The sequence below is a fragment of the Caloenas nicobarica genome, chromosome 7 (assembly GCF_036013445.1).
Source record: "Caloenas nicobarica isolate bCalNic1 chromosome 7, bCalNic1.hap1, whole genome shotgun sequence".
Classification (NCBI taxonomy): Eukaryota; Metazoa; Chordata; class Aves; order Columbiformes; family Columbidae; genus Caloenas; species Caloenas nicobarica.
This window is the reverse complement of record NC_088251.1, coordinates 5,228,191-5,246,497: the sequence shown is the minus strand read 5'-3', so window position 1 is coordinate 5,246,497 and position 18,307 is coordinate 5,228,191. Positions and strand designations below refer to the sequence as shown.

Genomic DNA, 18,307 nt, shown 5'->3' with positions numbered 1-18,307 from the left:
ATTGAAAACATGGCTTTGTGTTTTCTTTTTCAATTTACCTTCGCCATCCTCTGTCTATGAGATCCTGGTAATCTTGAACTGTCATTGAATGTGCCCACATACCTGAAATAAATGATACAGTAATATACTTGACTGACCACAGCTGTGCTTTAAAACATTAAAATACAACATGTTCTACAGAAACATCACTATAAATCTGAGCAGCTAACGGTAACTTTTGAATAGATGTCTTGCCAGGTTGCAGCATATTTGTAAATCTTGTAAGTTTCCTTCCTTTCTCGTAATTTTCCTTCCAACATCCACATTGGAGTAAGAAAAAACAAAATCAACATAAATCTTGGGATACAATCAACTGCATTGCTCTGACTGTACAAGTTACAAATTTGCCTCTCCACCTGCTATCTTTCCCAGAGATACGCCAAGAAAATAGCATAATATCGCTCCTTAATTTTGTAAAAATTGGTTAGAAACAGTGGATCAGAAGAACTCTCCCAAGGGCACTGAAACTGACACAGACCGTGTGCAGGGACCCCCCGGAGAAGAACTGACACCCAGCTGAGCAGAGCTCGGGGACTGTCACCTCTTCAGCGTCTGCCTCCCACCGACCTGGCCTTAGCAAATCCAGCCACAGCTTTAGTGGAAAGAATGAAATTTCGTCCTTTATGAAGCTTTCACACAATCACAGACTGGTTGGGGCTGAAGGGACCTCTGGAGATCACCCAGTCCAACCCACCTGCTAACGCAGGGTCACCAGAGCAGGTCACACAGGGTCGTGTCCAGGCGGGTTTGAATGTCTCCAGAGAAGGAGACTCCACAACCTCTCTGGGCAGCCTGTTCAGGGCTCTGGCACCTCACAGGAAAGAAGTTTCTCCTCATGTTCAGATGGAACCTCCTGTGCTGCAGTCTGTGCCCGCTGCCCCTCACCCTGTCATTGGGCACCACTGAAAGGAGTCTGGCCCATCCTCTCGTCACCCACCCTGGAGATATTTATCAGCGTCGATAAGATCCCGTTACGTTTGACGTTTTGCCCTCAGATCTAAGCAGCTCCCGTCTGTAACCGGCTCACCAGCCCACGGCCCCCGGAGGCCCCAGCCCCACACCGACCCCTCCGGCTGTGCCCCCGCCCCGCTGCCGGGCCCGGCCCATGCCCTCAGGCTGCCCCGGGACGCCCGCAAGTCCAGAGCCGGGCGGTTCGGGCACTTCCCGCTCCCGGCGGGACGGACGCGGGAGGGCCGGGGCCGCTGCCAACCCCCCAGGCAGAAGCAGCCCCGCGGCCTCCAGCCGCCCCTGCCCGGCCCCGCTCACAGCCCGCCCAGCCCCCGGGCCGCACCGTGGGAGAGGTTGCCGGTCTCGCTCTTGCAGTAGCCGCAGCGGTAGCCATCCTCTCCGCCGAAGTACTCCACGATGCTCGGAGAGCTGTCGGCCGCCGCCATCTCCCCCGCGCTGACCCGCCGCCCGGCTCAGGACAGCGGCCTCCCCGCCGCTCCCCACGGCACCCCGGGACGCCCGGAAACAGGCGCCGCCGCCGCCATCTTTGCTACGGGCAAAGCACCGGCAGTGCCCACAGGAAACGGCGGCCCCGCCATGTTTACGTCGGCTTCCCCATCTTTAGTGCGGGCGGCCGCGCTCCCTCACCCCGGTCCCGGCTCCCGCCACCGCCGCCCGGCCGGTCCCTCCTCCGCCCGCTTACCGGCGGAGACCTTCCCCCGCTCCGAGGCGCAGTAGCCGCAGCGGTAGCCCTCCTTCCAGCCCTTGTACTCCACCACGGCGGCAGCCATGGCGCCCGCGGCCCCGCCGCGTCCTGCCCGCCCCCCAGCGCCCCGCCCGGCCCGGCCCGGCCTCCCCGGCCGCGGGGGTGCGGGAACGCGCAGCTCACAGCTGCGGTGTAAATGACCAAAAATGATCAAATTCACTGCCCGACCTCATGTTATCAGCCCGAGGAATGTGCTCTAAGAGGGGTGCTAGCAGCAGGCTGGGTCACTTGGTACCCACCCCCTCGGCTGCTCGCTCAGATACCCTGATTACGATAAAAGGAAGGAATCCTAAAAAATCCAGAAATATTTTCTGGAGATGGAAGTAGAATTTATTAATTTTGAAGAAAATACTTCCATGGCTCAGTATAGGTGTCCTGCTTAAGTTACAAAACCAAATACACGTGATGGCCTTAAGAAAAAAGAAAAGGAAGAAGGAATTTTTATCTGTAATTAAGATTAAATTTCCAAAGCCTTAATTGCCAGAAGAGTGAGAAAGACAATATTAAATTTCTCCTGCAGCACCCAAGATCATTTAGATAAGATTATCACAGCAGAGGTGGTTAATCATGTATTAATAAATTCCACTTGCAGGCTGCTATAGGGGAGACACAAAGGATGAAAGGAGGGGGACAGCATCTCCTTTTTATGAAAGCTTGTAAGCGCCAGTAAACTATATAAAGTAGTAAACATAGCCATAATAAATAGAAAGTACATGGTAATAACCTTGTGACACATATAAACAAGACAGCTTATATAAAAGTGCTAAGATGTTCCAATAAAAATAAATTTAATTTTACAATATATACATATAAAATACTTTCTGAAGAAAACATTTTAAAATTCTTTAAGGCACCTGGGGGAAAGAAAAAAATAGAGAAGACAATAAGACACTATGCATTAAGATTTGGAACTTACCAAACAACTGTGACAATAAAATAATTCAGTCTTATCTTTTAAAGCATTTTAGAGGGAACCAGACTGTCTTCCCTTCCCCTGCTCCCCTAAGTCCTTCAGACTAATGTATTCACTCATGAACTGTCAGTAGGTTTAAAAAAGAAGTACAAAAACTAAGCTCTGTTTCTTCACTACACTGCATCCCAAGTATATATTTCCAAAACTGTTTCAAGCATATCACTTAAGGGACCATCAAATGTAAAAATAAAGGGGTTTTTTTTCAGTTAATTACTGAAGAAGACTAGATGACATTTTGTTCCATGAGGAGATCAACGCTATAGAAATGTTGCAGACCTTACAGAGTTATCCTGCTTATAGTTTTTCTACATTTACAAGTCACATGTAGTTTCCCTGCAGCTCTTCCACATGCATAAGGAACTCATACACTGTATCCTTATTTAGCTTGATTTATTAAAAGAACTTACTTTAAGAATTAAGCTATCTCCATTTCATCTTCATTTCCATCATCAGGAGGGCTAATCATGGGTTCTGTTATTTCATATGTTTCTACGATCTCCTGGTTAGAGATGACAAGAGTATGTAAGTTACAAGAGCTCAATTATTGTAATTTAATCACAGTTACTACCAGGTAAGTAATAAAGTTTCTCATTAAAGCACTATTTCAAATTATCAAGTTTCTTCTGCACATTCTGAGTGAGGGATAAAGGAGAAGAGCCATGTGTGGTAAAAACTACTTTTTGTCTAAGATTTATTAGAAACAGCAAGCAGTGAGGAAATTGTACAGAGAACTTCCCCACTAGAAGCAAGTATCTTATAGAAGGGAAGAAACAGACTCTAGACTTACACCTCATATAAAAATGTAAAAGCAACACACTGCACAACTTAAAAGCACTTAAACTGACCAGGCTTCAAGGATCAAAGATGAAATCGCTACCCCAATTCTCAGTTTTCTTGCAGTTAAAAGCATTCGTTAGATTTGTGATTGTTCTGGAATCCGTAAAATTAAATGAAATTATAATATACACGGGAACACTTGCCCTCATCAGAGTACATAACAGCACAGCTCTCAGATTTATTCTTACACTTAAGGAAAAAAAACAAATAATCAAAAGTATCAAGTGCTCTCTGTTATACCTTCCATTCTTGCTGGTTCAGGGATATGACAATCTGGTTCCGCGCTCCAGCACCACGGTCGTTCTCTCTTCCCTCGTTGTCTTTTGAAGGCTCTGTTCAAAGTAGAGTTATTTTTATAGTCTTTACACTTTTGAAGTCAGTTTCCTCCAAGAATACAAAAGCTTCACCAAAAGCAAACCAATTATACCTGCTCCACTAAGCCAGGCTCTATCAACAGCCTGTACCATATGCTTAAGAAATTTCTTCAGTCTTACCTCCTAAAAATTTAGAAACTAACATTTTTCAGAGTCTCAGAAGGACATAAGTATTTAATCCTTTAAGAAATCCCACCAAAATCTTAATCCCATTGATATCCCGTGGGAATGAAAGCCAAAGACCTCCTACATAGGACGGCATTTCCTTTTCAACTGTTGGAACTTGCAGCCCTTCCCGGCTCACACAAAGGAGACTTCTTGCACCCCAAAATACATCTTCTCAGCAAAGTGTAACGTTGTTCATGTACTTATTAGCAAAAATATCTCTTAAAAGGAAAGGTAATAACCTTTTACTGCTATTAATATAATTTGTATGGATCAGCATAATGGCCTTTTCCCGTATTTTGATACGTAAAGAGACTCAATCCTTCCAGTTCCTCTCATTAATCTCTTTACACCTTCAGTTGCATTCACTGCATATCCCCGAATTTCTACTCATGCAGTGAAAAATACACCTAAAACTTAGTGAACACGTAAAATGGAGCTACTTCTCAATGTTGTAACAAAAAACAATTATAGTATTTTAAAGCTAGATTTTACCTATTATTGGCAGTTTATCGTCATCCAACTTTAATCTTGCAAAACCATCCTAAAAGACAGTAGGATTTAAAGTTTCAGAAATTAGAACTATCTAATTAGGATAATACACTGATATTTCATATATTTAATATATTACATCATCACAAACAGGTACATATATTGATAAATAATCTTAATTGGCATATCAAATAAGAAAAGTTATTTTAATACAGTGCTTTATTCATAAAGAATGCAGCTGATATAGGACAGTTGGTAACTGTTGGATTTTTAAAAAATTGATTTATTAAAAATAATTATTATTCATTAAATATACTTGAGTCAACCCTTCACAATCACATCACTATTCACTATAAGCCTGCATTTAGTCAAAATATAAGTTTTATCATTTTCCCAAATTTGTTTGTTGGACAAACTAAGTACAGTTTGAAGTGCAAATCTACAAATTCAAAGAGAACATAAAACACTGCACTGACATACTTTACTACAACTTCAATAACTCTTCTATAACCTACAATAATGTGAGCTAGAATCACTTTTTGAAAAGTGTATTGACAGCAAAAATTTCACTATTTTTTTTTGTTAAGTGACTGTAGTAGAAAAAGGTAATAAAAAAATTAGTTTTCCAGTTCTGTTTTCTTTTTTATTCAATTACCAAAATATCATAGACTGTTTGTAGAAAACGCATTAGGATTCCTGATATTTAAATGTTAATGTGTCAATATGAAAGCCATAAAACAAATCAGTATTTCCCCACAATTCCAATATCTAAAATAAGATTTCAAGAACATGTCACACCTTACCCTTATAATGAAGGACACATGAAAGATGTTTTCCACAGTGCGTGCAAAAGAGTTTGGATCAATCACAAGATCAAAGAAGGAAATAGGTGTATCAGCTAGAGATGAAAAAAATGGGTTTGTTAACGAAACCATCAAGTGGTATTGTATACACAGAGCTAATACACGGAAACACAAACTTAAGGAAGTCACTAGTGGCTTTTCAAAGCTAACTGAATGTTTATGTCAATTTACTTACAATGCTGAATTCTCACTTTTCCTACAGAAAAAACAAAGTTTCAAGAGAATATTATTTTCTTCCCCTCTTTCGCCACATGCAAACACATACGCAGCCATTCTTTGCTTTCTAAAAAATGCCATGCTCTAATGTAGGATTTAAATTTACTTTTCAAACAGAAACTGAGCAGTCTTCATAAAAAAACACATAGTATATATCCTTCAACATAAAGACTGCGAACTTGCTAACTCCACGTAATTTTGTTTCTATAGTTTAATCACTCTTCACTGTAAAAGATTGAAAGTATTCATTTTCTCAAATCAATGCTTTAAAAGCTTAACTGAATCATACTTACGATCATTTTTAAAATGGGTTTGCAATAATCCCAAAATCCTCTCTACTTCTTTTTCCGTAGCTTCCTGATGAGACTCTTCCATTTTTTTTAACTGGAAAAAGAAACATAGTTTCACCTCAAATAACCACTGTTACATATAACAAAAGGGCCTTTTACAACCACATAAAGTAAATTTTTCTCTCTATGCCACACGTCCACAGTCACAGACACACGCAAACATAAGACAACTTACAAAGTGCTTTAGCAATTAATTCCCATTTTACAATATCAAACTGACAGGTCCGTTTTGTGCCTATTTACAGGTCTACTCCTGGGTCACCCCGGCGGTACACAGCCCGTGAGTTTAAGGGCAGTTCATTAAGATCATAGGATCACAGAATGGTTTGGGTTGGAAGGGACCTTGAAAGCTCATCCAGTGCCACCCCTGCCATGAGCAGGGACGTCTTCACCCAGCTCAGGTTGCTCAGAGCCCCGTCCAGCCTGGCCTGGGATGTCTCCAGGGAAGGGGCATCCACAGCTGCTCTAGGCAGCCTGTTCCAGGGCCTCGCCACCCTCATGGGGAAGAACTTCTTCCTTGTATCTAAGGTAAATCTCCTCTCTTCCAGTTTAAAGTCATTACCCCTTGTCCTATCACTACACTCCCTTGTAAAAAGTCCCTCTCCAGCTTTTTTGTATGCCTCCTTTAGGGCCTGGAAGGCTGCTGTAAGGCCTCCCCAGAGCCTTCTCCAGGCTGAACAACCCCAACTCTCAGCCTGTCTTCATAGGAGAAGGCTCCAGCCATCTGATCATCTTCACAGCCTCCTCTGGACTTGCTCCAACAGGTCCATGTCCTTCTGATGCTGGGGACTCCAGAGCTGGACACAGCATTGCAGGTGGGGTCTCACCAGAGCAGAGTATCACCAGAGGCAGAATCACCTCCTTTGACCTGCTGGTGATGCTTCTTTTGATGCAGCCAGCCACGGCTGGCTTTCTGGGCTGCAAGTACACACTGCTGGGTCATGTTGAGCTTCTCATCAACCAACATCTCCAAGTCCTTCTCCTCAGGGCTGCTCTCAATCCATTCTCCACCCAGCCTGTGTTTGTGCTTGGGATTGTCCTGACCCATTTGCAGGACCTTGCACTTGGCTTTGCTGAAATTCATGAAGTTTGCACGGACCCACATCTCCAGCCCGTCAAGGTCCCTCTGGACAGCACCTCTTCCCTTCAGCCTGTTGACTGCACCACACAGCTTGGTGTCACTGGCAAACTTGCGGAGGGTGCACTCGATCCCACCGTCCATGTCACTGACAAAGCTGTTTAACAGCACCGGTCCCAGCACTGACCCCCGAAGAACACCACTCATCACTGGTCTCCACAAGGACATCGAGCCATTGACAGCAACTCTGGGAGTGACCATCCAGCCAACTCCTTATCCACCATCGATCCATCCATCAAATCCACGTCTCTCCAATTTAGAGACAAGGACATCGTGCGGGGCAGAGTCAAATGCTTTGCACAAGTCCAGGCAGACGATGTCAGTTGCTCTTCCCCTATCCACCAACACTGTATCCCTGTCGTAGAAGGCCACCCAATTTGTCAAGCACAATTCGCCCTTAACGAAGCCACATTGCCATCATTCTCCCAGTCCTTGCCTTTGCCTTCTACGACTTGGGCAGTGCGCCTAGAGCTCTTGCCAGTGACGATCTTTAGCTATTTTTCAGAAAAGGAACCCAAGTTTACCTATAAGAAATATCATGGCATGAAGTTTGACATGGTCAAAGGACATGCTTATTGTGATTTTACAGATTTGTTCATTATGTCTAAAGCAGGGTACCACAACTCGTTCTTCAAGTACTGCAATCAGCAGAGTAGCAAATTCACTTTTCAAGTACAGTCTTCAGTAAGCTGTTCGCTGTTCCCGTGAACCACCACTTTCCTTTTGACCACCTCACAATAAAGTAAGTTACAGAAACTTTCACACACCGTCATGTGTCTAACACAGGTTAACAATCATGCTGATCATCAGCATTTACCTAAGCAAACCACAAAGAGCCATCACTCGCTTCTGGAAGCAACTCTCTCAAACTCTCCAGCTCCTCTTCTTCCCACTCCAAACTCCATCTGAATAATTTCTATCACTATTTGGATTATTATGAAGAAGGCTGTATTTAAAAAGACATACTCAACATTTTGCCTCTATGTACTGGCATTATCAGCCAGAGGTTCCCCATAACAATGTGGTTTACTTTTCCTAAGTTTCAAATATAAGCCTCGCAGTATTCTCAGACTTTTGCCTTTCTGCCAGAGTACAACAGAAAGAAGAAGGAAACAGTAAACACAGAAAATACCGTATAAGTGAGCTAATTAGCTTGCTGCTGTTAACCACATTTCTGTGCAAATGCCACACACTGTTAGACATTTTTAAAATAAAATTTGAAAACACACTAATTTAAAGAAGAATTTTTTTGTTTCCTTTCAAAGCAAAGAGCAGAGCAAATAAGCTAATTTGAACTTGAAAAATCAGACTGTAAATCCTATTTCTGAACTTGAAATCAGTCTGTGAATCGTATTTCCTTCCATTCAGTGAAATACTGCAGTCCACACAAAACGAATCAAGAAGCCTAATAACCAATTCTCAATCCTTTAGTACTATGCAAGTCCACAAAACCCAAACCACCATGAAGAGAAAGATTTAAAAGCCACTTGTAATAACTATGCCATTACAAATTGTTAATAAAGGTAACACTTCACAAACCTGGGCAGGCATTGCACGTTTTTCTCCTCCTCCTGTAGCCTTTTTCTGCCTTTCGATCCGTTGCCTTGGTACAGGAGGTTCAGACTTGAAAGATCCCAACCTAACCAAAATAAAAAGAACATATATATGGAAATATGTTTTATATTGTATGCTAAAAAATACTCTAGATACTGAGCAGTTGATCTCCTGATAGAAGTGCAAAGTAATGACTGACATCTAAAAATAAAACATTCAGAGATTTTGGTAAACAACCATCCCCAAAAGTTGCTCCCAATTTATGTTGGCAGCCTCATACCAGATTGTCAACAGGATGTATAAAATTTGATGCAATTATTCCAATTTTTTTTGTTTAAACTGAAAACTTTAAATCTACTTTTCTTAAAACTACTTAAGAAATGAAACAGAGTATATCGTTCATACCCTCCAATATCTCTATTTGTTACATTTCTCTGCCTGAAGACTCTCTCCATACGATATTTATCTCTTTTTCGTCTATTGTTTAGTTTCTGTAAGGTCAAGTTTGCAGTAAGCTTTTTTTAAAAATAAAATAAAATAAAACAAATTTGAAAATATAGTCAATTAATAGAGCATTCAGTACACTAAGAAGAGATTCAAAGTTTCTCATTAAACAACATGAGCGTAATATACCTGTTAGATTTAGGCACTTTCTGGAAGTGCTTACCTCTCTCCATTGACTATATAAGGAACTTAGGCTCCTAACTTTGGTTGCCTTGAATCTCCACCAAGTTAGATGCCTAAAGGAGAGAGTGTGAATTGAGACTCAATTCAAGTTAGTTCAGCAGGCACCCAAAAATTCTGCAGTACATGTTTTTCCCTATCTTGAGTGAGTTGCAACTGCTCAACTTCAGAAGTCACAGACTGACCCTGAAAAAAGGGCCACGACTCAGGCCTCACTTAAGCATAGATGGAGTCAGAAATAAGTAGTTCTTTTCCTAAACTGAGGACTACACTTTATTATTTAAAATTAACATTTTGCTAATATTCACACATTTTCCATCGAAAGAAGCCCATCATTACTTAAGATGTCAAAATGCAACTAATGAGGAAAAAAAAAGTCTTTCTCACAATCAGTTTTGTCTTAAGATTATAAAAAATTATTGGAAAATAGACTATCAGCTAGAGCTTACAGCTTGAAAGTGCAAACGCAAGTTTGAAATATGTGGATTAGCTATGCAACATGAAATATTAGGTATTGTATGATCAAGTTATTACATTCAGCAACTTTCTTACAGTGATATTTAGTGGGGATTGGAACAAGTGTAAAAGCACAGACAACTCAATAATAGTCTATCAGCTCTACTCTTGATAATATAATTTAACTAGAGCCTGCTATTGCCAGCTGACTTCATGAGAGATTTAAATTGGAGCATCGTTTATAAGCCAGGCAATTAAGGGCGATTTGACAGCAGCTAAAAAGACTCCAACTAAATGGGTTGTCTACACATCAGGAGAGATGACGCTGATTCTACATCAGGCCACTTCCCAGTAATCAGGTGATTTTTTCTGAAGGCAGAGCCAGAAAGCAAGACTCTAAAAGACAACCCATTAACACAGACATACGAGAATTTTTGGTCTCTTCACAATAATACAATCATCAGGTAAAAGATATAGACTCTGAGGGACTGACCTTCCACAACTGTCTAGGAAACAATTAAAAAAAAAAAAGGTTCCTCTATTCATGATTCTGGCTGCAGCTTGTACAGGGAGAGAAAGATGAGGGAAGAGTCAGCTTTTAAACGAAGGAGGATCACTTCTACTGGTTTTGGTCTGAAACGGGTAAATCAAGAATACCTTGCTATCACTACTAGATCCAAGCGATATTATTTTGTAAGTCAAGACAAACCAAAATCAAAGACAAAAATATTATGAAGTATTTTGTAGACAAGGAGTTCACTGCACCATAAGAACAGAGACCACACAGAAGTTCTTGTTGACACTTTGTGACCCAAGATTAAACTCTATTCAAGCCCAGCGCATTAAAGGTAAGAATCAATTAAGGCCATTAGCTTGTGTTGTAACATATACTATTTCCTTAAATAAACTTACATATAGTGAAAAGAAGGTGCTCTTCTGAAGTACTTTTCCGTTTCTTCTCCCAGCTTATGCCAGGCATTACTAGGTAAATAGCCACCTGAAATGCCCTCAGAATCGTTATCATTTTCTTCCACTTCTATGCGATTTATACCCATGAAGGTTAGCTACAAAAGAAAAAAAGCTTCAATGAAAATTCACTTAAAGATCAGTAGATACATGAATGGTGAAACACTGTATTATGGTGTTTGTCTTGCTAGATTAATATTTAATATCACTGCACAAGGACCTTGACTTTCCTGAAGATACTGTGAGAAGAGAAAAACACTCACAGACTTGTGTTCAGCAAGCATCAGCAAGCAATGATTAAAAGAGCTATAGGTAAATAAAACCGCCTATATTCCAATATTCCATATTTCAATTACGTGTGAATTATTACTTAAATTGCACTGTAAAGCTAAGATGTCTCTCAGTTTCTGAACCTCCTCAAATATCAAAGAAGAACTTAATTGGTTTAACTCTGCATCCACCAATCCAGACTTCCTCAGGAAAAACTTCAATAAAACAACTGAACTTGATGGGGTTTTTTTATATTGCAGAGCTCTAGACTTGACCAAAGACTCAGAATCCTTATTAATCTACTCTAACATAAGAGAAAATTGTCAGGAGGAAAAGGAAGTCTGTTCAAAGCTATTCTGAACTGACTCTTCCACCCAGTCACAGGACAAAGAGACAAACATGTCAAGTCTACAGCAGGCAAGTACCCCAAAGTCCCATTTCATGTCAGTTACACAGAGCCTGGAGAACTTCATTCAAAAACATATAAAGCAGTAGACAGGATAAAGAAACTACTTAACTACTGGGAATCTACAAAATAGTGAGTCTAAATAAAAAGTGCACGAGACTACCTTAAGGGCACAAACTGACTGAACTGTGATAAAGCAGCAACAACGCAACACCAGGGAGGGTTGTCTGCATTTTGAGTTAATTTTCCTCTATGTGTATTGGAAACACTTAAATAGTTTTAAACAATTAACGACACTAACCTAAAAGTTAATCACGGAAATTTATAAGAGCTAAATTCAATCAGAACTGTCCTGTACTGCCTGACAACGAGGCTTTTACTTTATCATTCTGTAACAAATAGGGCAAACCTCTAGCAAAATTGTTGGCAAATTCAGTCTAGAACTTACCAAGTCTTCCGCAAATGCTAGTGAATCAAACGCTGTCATCTCAGAATGCAACTCATTGGCCTTCTCCTTTCCTAGATTTGATGCTAAGACAAGAAATTGGGCATCCAGCGCAGCCTCTCGTGCACAGGAAACTGTTACGGAAAAGATTTTGGGTTAATAATATGAAATTGTCAAAAAAATGCAATAATAAAATTCAGCATACAGACTATCCTCAGTACAGAGCTTTGTAAATCATTTTATTGCAATGACCTCTAACACAATTCCTGACAATATCTGCATTAAAAAAAACAGAGAGAGAAAAGGAGAGGACAACACTGACAAAGGCAAGCACGAAAAAATTCTCTTAAAGAATAAAATGCATTTTTCATTGACATGTTTTCCATCTCTCCAAGTGAAATGAGCCCCTCTACACCAATATATTTTATATGTACTACTTACATATATTGTTCTATAGTGTCAAGATAAAGCAAGGGGTATTGCTAAGTGCAAATAAATGCTAAAGTAATTATATTTATTATATTATTATGTATAGATCCATATTCAAACAATTCCTCTTCAACTGAACATATTTGTTTCAAGTTATACTTTAATAATTCTCATAAAGTACTTGGACCTCAACTTCATTCTCTTGCCCTTTTTTGTTTATAAGGCATCATCACCTCACACTTGGACAACTGTCAAACAAACACCTCTAATAAGGACCAAAGAATTTGTTTTACCTCCACTAAAAAGTTTATTGGCTTCTTCCAAAGCTTCCGTCAGTCTGTTGCTTTTTGAACTCAGCATATCCTCACGATTTTCTGCAGGGGGAAAGGACACAAATGAAACCCTAAATTACTTAAATATTGAAGCATCAAGAAACACATACTTACACCTTAATCAAAGTGGCTGGTTCATAGCCCATCACACAAAGAAAAATATGGAATACAGTTACAGTACATTAATTGCAAGACTATGTAGACTCAAGTTTTATTAATGCTTATGGATTCACTCAGTTTGAAGAGGTAATTTTCCATTTACTTCAATGGAATATGATTTATATGGTTGAATTTATGGTAGCAGATCCCAGATGCCTCTTGGTTCCAGTAAAATATGTATATCTGCATCGCAGCAACTACCAGATACCATTGTCTTCTGCATGTTGTCTTACGCAAAAGTCATTAAATATTTTCATTAAAGAAGCAAATAATCCCCAAAAAACCGCATGCTTGGTGATTTCCGAGGATTGCCATGTCAAATACAAATGTAACGGTTGGCATACATATGATTTAACAAGGCTTTCAGATGTTCAATTCTGAACAGCCACTCACAGCACTGCTTTTAAGGATAAACCCCATCCTCAATGCACTGACACACCACTGCTGTTTTTCTGCATAAACACAGCCTGGGTCATCCACAAACTGTGTTGTATTCTCTTGTAAAACAACCCTACAAATTTACCAAGCATGCAGAAAACAATCAACACCACAGGTTGCTTAGTGAAACCACCATTGCTATGCTTTCATGAGAAAAACAGTACACTCCAAACATACATGTGGGAAGTACTGACACATTTATCTAGAGAGATGCTAAAAATCCCATAGCACTTTCTGTAAAGCCTAAGAATAACTTTCTGGTCCAGATACTGGTACCTGCAATTTCAAGACCAATAGCTTCCCTGCATCAATGCAGTCACACACATTACATGCAGGTAAATTTCTCACAAACTTCCTAGCCCTGGGCATGCAAATGCTTCCAGGGAGCCAAATTTCAACCTAACTACAGGCTCGAAATTTCTGCAGTCCAGGGAACTTGGAGTTCCCACAAAAACTTGAAGAGTTCCTCAAACACTAAGGCCAGGCTACCAGCCTGGCACTGAAACAACACAATCATAGAATCACTTTGGTTGGAAAAGACCTTTAAGATCATTGAGTCCAACTGTCAAGTCCACCACTAACCCTTGTCCCTAAGAACCTCGTCTCTGCATCTTTTAAACCCCTCCAGGGATGGTGACTCCACCACTGCCCTGGGCAGCCTGTTCCAATGCCCGACAACCCTTTCCTGGAAGAAATTTTTTCCTATTATCCAATTTAAACCTCCCCTGGTGCAATTTGAGTCTGTTTCCTCTCCTCCTGTCGCTTGTTAGTTGTGAGAAGAGACCAAACCCCTCCACGCTCCAAGCTCCTTTCAGGCAGTTCAGAGATCAGAAGGTCTCCCCTCAGCTCCTGTTCTCCAGCTGAACCCCCAGCTCCCTCAGCCGCTCCCATCACACTTGTGCTCCAGCCCCTTCCCCAGCTCCGTTCCCTTCTCTCAACTCGCTCCAGCACCTCAAGGGCTTTCTTGTCCTGAGGGGCCCAAAACTGACCCCAGGATTGGAGGTTTGGCCTCCCCAGTGCCCAGTGCAGGGGGACGGTCACTGCCCTGGGCCTGCTGGCCACACTATTTCTCACAACAAGCCCCAGCACCCACTCGTAGTCCCCATTTCCCTGGCACACACACATCCCCGCCGGAGAACGGCGCCCGGGGCCGGACACGGGCCGCTCCTGAGGGCGCAGCCGCCCCCGGACTTACGCTGCACGCTGTAGATGAGCTCCCGGTACTGGTTCCGGATCATCCTCCTGCTGCGCTCATCGCCGACGCCCCCGGCGCTCTCCGGCTGCCCGGGCTTGTCTCCCGCCGCCTCCGGCTCCTCTCCCTCCTCCCCGGAGGCCGGCGGGCGCGGGCGGCTCGACAGCCGCTGCTGCCGGTGCTGGGGCACGGCGCCGTTGCGGGAGGTGGACGGCAGCGAGAGGCGGCCGCGCTCCGCGCCTTGCGGCGAGGACGGGAAGGAGGAGAAGGAGGAATCGCCGCTTCCACTCGCCTCCGACATCGCTGCTCGGCGCCCCGGCCCTTCACCAGCCACCGCGGAAGAGGCGCGGGGAGGCCGCCGCCCGGGCAGCCCGGCCCCGCGCAAGGCGCCCTTGGAGACGCCGTTACCGGTCGTGACGGCGGCCCGAGAGGGCCAAACCCGCGGGGAGGGACGGGGCGGAGCGGGGCGGGGCCGCCGGAGCGGGCGTTGTCGCCGTTGCCGCCCCGTGAGGTCGCTGCCGGGGCGGGAGAAGAGCGGAGGCCGCGGGGGATGCGCGGGTGCGATCGCTCCCGCCGGCCGGAGGCGGCGCGGGGGTGGCGGCCCCGCTGCGGTACCGGCCGCTCGCTGCGGTACCGGCCGCTCGCTGAGGTACCGGCCGCTCGCGGGGGTACCGGCGGCCCCGCTGGGTTAACGGTCGCTTGCTGAGGTACCGGCCGTTCGCTGAGGTACCGGCGGCCTCGCTGAAGTAACTGTCGCTTGCTGAGGTACCGGCCGCTCGCTGCGGTACCGGCCGCTCGCGGGGGTACCGACCGCTCGCGGGGGTACCGGCCGCTCGCTGAGGTACCGGCCGCTCGCTGCGGTACCGGCGGCCCCGTACCGGGCCGGGAAGGCAGGAGCCGCGGCCACCAGCGCTCGCAGGCGCTGGGCTCGTCCCAAAATAACCTGTGCCTGAATAAGTCGTTTCGAATAAATCCCCGAAAGTCGGCCGCTGTCGCGCATCCGAGGCGTGACTGTTTACCTCTTGGATTAAGAGAGTTTTTTTAGTCCGCTTTTAAAAAGTTCAGCAGAAAAGCCCTAGAAGTTTCATGTTTGTTAATGGAAATGTGACGGTGAAACTGATGATAACAAACCTTTAATCTGCTTTTCAGCTTCTCTCACATCTGAGGAGCAGAAGGGGTGAAGATTAAAGACAAAAGGATGATACACTTGACTGAGCATCTCTAATGCATATATTTCTGTATAATATGTATAGATTAATCACTAAGCAGGGACCTGTGCTCTGGCAAATAAAGGAACGTCTTCCAACTGGCATTTCTTTCGCTGTTAATGTGTGTTCATATAACAAGCTACAGAAATAAGGCATTCAAGGCATAATGAACAGTAACATTGGAGATTTTCAAATTTGGGAATCATCTTTTATGTCATTGATACAGGATGAAATATACATTCTATTACAGAAAAAGGCATTGGGATAAAGTATTCTGTAATTTTAACAGAAAATAAAAGTTGTTTTATTAAGAGGGCACATCATTAACAAAAATGTGTTGTTACTTGCACTGATGAATCCCAGATTTTTTTTAATGAACACATAAAATAGCTGAGAGTTCCATCCTCATTCAGATCTTACATATGCAAAACCTTATTCTCATTGAAATGAGAAGACTCACATAGAGGTATCTTAAGTATTTCAGATTTATTAGCAGAGATGCACTGTGTACATATTTCACTATTAATTCTTTGGCTTCCTCTAGAGTGCAGAAGTGCACATGAAGTTTCTGGCATTTAGGAGAGGATCTCCAGCAGAATTCTGATTTTTAACACCGCATACTTTGTATACACCATGATACACAGCAGCTCATATGGGTACAGCATTTCAACAGGCAATAGGCGGTCTCCATTGTCATCAGATACAGAGAAATAATGGGGTTTTTTACAGCACTGAAGACATGAATTACCAATGGTGTCAACTGTGTATCTCTTATCTCTCTAGAGCTGCCCAGTGCACTGGTGCTCATCTAGACCCAATAAACTGCGGATTGATCACCATTTGTTTTAATATCATATCTAATCATATATCCAGATCTAGAAGATTGATCTCCTGGTGTGAAGACCCCCAACCTGCCAGCAGATGTTCCTACACATGGAAAAATACATGGTTTTCAAGGAGATAGTCACTGCCCAGGAGTGCTGCATATGATTCTGAAGCATAAACTCTTTGGATTTCTCTTGAACATACCAAAATAAATGCTATTATTCCAGACAAAGAGATAAAGGAAGAAATTAATTGTCTGAGAACATTGCTGCACGGGACCTGTAGCCCGGTAATGGCTGTTCCTGACATAAAGATAATCCTGGTAGCCTGAAATGGGCCTGGACTAATTGAAAACATCAGAAACAAAAGATCTGAGATATCACACTTGCCACTTGGCTGCCAGCTCTGCAAGCAAACACAGTTAAGGGAATTTATTTTAATGAGTGCAGCTAACTTGAAAAATTGTTTTAGCAATGTGGAAGTGTGAGTTCATATACTTGGTTCTTGCAGAAGTTTTTATTTCCATATTTACAGACAATCCCACGCGAGGTAAAAATCTCGCACCAGGTCTTTTTTCAGCAGAGTGGATTAGGTTACAGTCCATCAAATCACAGTGTACGGTGTGCCAGTCGAAGAAGGTATTTTCAGAGGAATATGGAATAACAATTATTAACAGAACTATGAAAAAAACCTGGGCTCCAGTTGGATGGGATGTCAGGGAAAAAGACCCTGTCAGATCAAACCCAGGAACTCTTTCTTTTTGATGACTGCAAAGGTTTCACTAAGTGAAAGACTGAAACAAGGTTGCTACGACAACATGTGGAAGTCATGCTGACGGAGACTAAGGTGCTCAAAACCTTCCACTTTTTCCCTACAGTCACACAGCAATTTAGTTTAGGAAAATAATAATTATTAAAAAAAATCTTTGCGAGAAGGAGCAGGAAATATATACATACGTCAGTGATGCCTCAGAGCGGAGAAGAGCCAGAGAGCTGCTACCTTGGTGGTCCATCCAGTACATTTCTAATGGAGGAACAAAGCAAATGCGGAACAATGTCAGATTTTTGCAAAAGAAAAAGCCAATTAGTGCTCTGTAGAGCTGTGCCCATATTTTGCATAACTGCATGGCAACTTTTTGGACATGGACATTTTAATAAGCAAATAGCTCCCGTATTTCCAGAAAATTCACAGAAATTCACTTCTGTTTATAGCAATCTCTAGAAGTTATTGCCCATTAGACATTGCCAACACCATGCAAACAATTGACCTCAGCACTCCTGTGGTGGGTTTAAACCTGTCACACAATCGTTTCTTCATATCTTGTGCTGATGTGAATATAACTTCATTACATGTGTTTAAAGGCTGATAACTCACAGCCTATTGTGAAAGAAATAGGTTTTTCCTCTCTGAAATAATGTGTTGCAAGGGAGACTTTTCCAAAAATACCATGTAACTGAAAACATGTTTTACTTAAAAGTCAATTCTACGATTGGTGCGGGTTTCCTCTTCCTGTGACACGTGCTTTGGGGCTTTAGAGTTAAGACAGCTCTGTATTGAAGTCGCATGTTTTATTTTTCCTGAAAGGCTCACAGGTGTACACTCTGACTTCAACCACCACATTCAGAGTGGGCTGAAGGATCTGTCTCGTCCATCATGAGAAGAAACAAGCTGCTTTCCCTCTTTTCTGACCCTGTGGGCAAGAGCAGACCGAACAGAAGCAAAGGGATGAAGAATGGAATGAAGGCAGGAGGCTTCTTTTTCCTTCCCTCCCTCCTGCCAGGT

At 42.8% G+C, this 18,307-nt stretch overlaps 2 protein-coding genes across 4 annotated transcripts in view; both read right to left on the bottom strand.

The window, feature by feature from the left end:
* ATE1 (arginyltransferase 1) overlaps positions 1 to 1,792 on the bottom strand; it is an 80,161-nt gene extending 78,369 nt beyond the window's left edge. For 2 of the 3 annotated variants that reach the window (XM_065639339.1, XM_065639338.1), the window contains exons 1-2: positions 1,331 to 1,532; positions 39 to 102 (exon numbers count right to left, since the gene is read on the bottom strand). In XM_065639339.1, coding sequence (XP_065495411.1) covers positions 39 to 102; positions 1,331 to 1,433 — 167 coding nt within the window. In that variant the 5' untranslated portion in view covers positions 1,434 to 1,532. Of the gene's footprint in view, positions 1 to 38; positions 103 to 1,330; positions 1,533 to 1,690 lie in introns of those variants that run through there. The other variant, XM_065639340.1, reaches the window with a different exon arrangement.
* Positions 1,793 to 2,117: 325 nt separating this feature from the next.
* NSMCE4A (NSE4 homolog A, SMC5-SMC6 complex component) lies at positions 2,118 to 14,922 on the bottom strand. Its single transcript, XM_065639191.1, has 11 exons — positions 14,496 to 14,922; positions 12,665 to 12,745; positions 11,946 to 12,076; positions 10,768 to 10,919; positions 8,701 to 8,800; positions 5,967 to 6,057; positions 5,398 to 5,492; positions 4,598 to 4,646; positions 3,804 to 3,895; positions 3,134 to 3,225; positions 2,118 to 2,607 (listed from the first exon to the last, which is right to left on the bottom strand). Exons 1-10 carry the CDS (start codon positions 14,791 to 14,793, stop codon positions 3,142 to 3,144), a joined length of 1,173 nt encoding a protein of 390 aa, XP_065495263.1. The 5' UTR covers positions 14,794 to 14,922; the 3' UTR covers positions 2,118 to 2,607; positions 3,134 to 3,141.
* Between the last annotated feature and the right edge of the window lie 3,385 nt (positions 14,923 to 18,307).

Bases quoted from the DNA above. Each gene is read 5' to 3' on its own strand.
- NSMCE4A (XM_065639191.1), bottom strand. From the start codon at position 14,793: ATGTCGGAGGCGAGTGGAAGCGGCGATTCCTCCTTCTCCTCCTTCCCG. The intron at 12,077-12,664 runs GTAAAACAAATT...TTTCCGTAACAG, and splicing joins CAATAAACTTTTTAGTGGAG to TTTCCTGTGCACGAGAGGCT. The intron at 5,493-5,966 runs GTAAGTATGATT...TTTCATCTCTAG, and splicing joins AACCCATTTTAAAAATGATC to CTGATACACCTATTTCCTTC.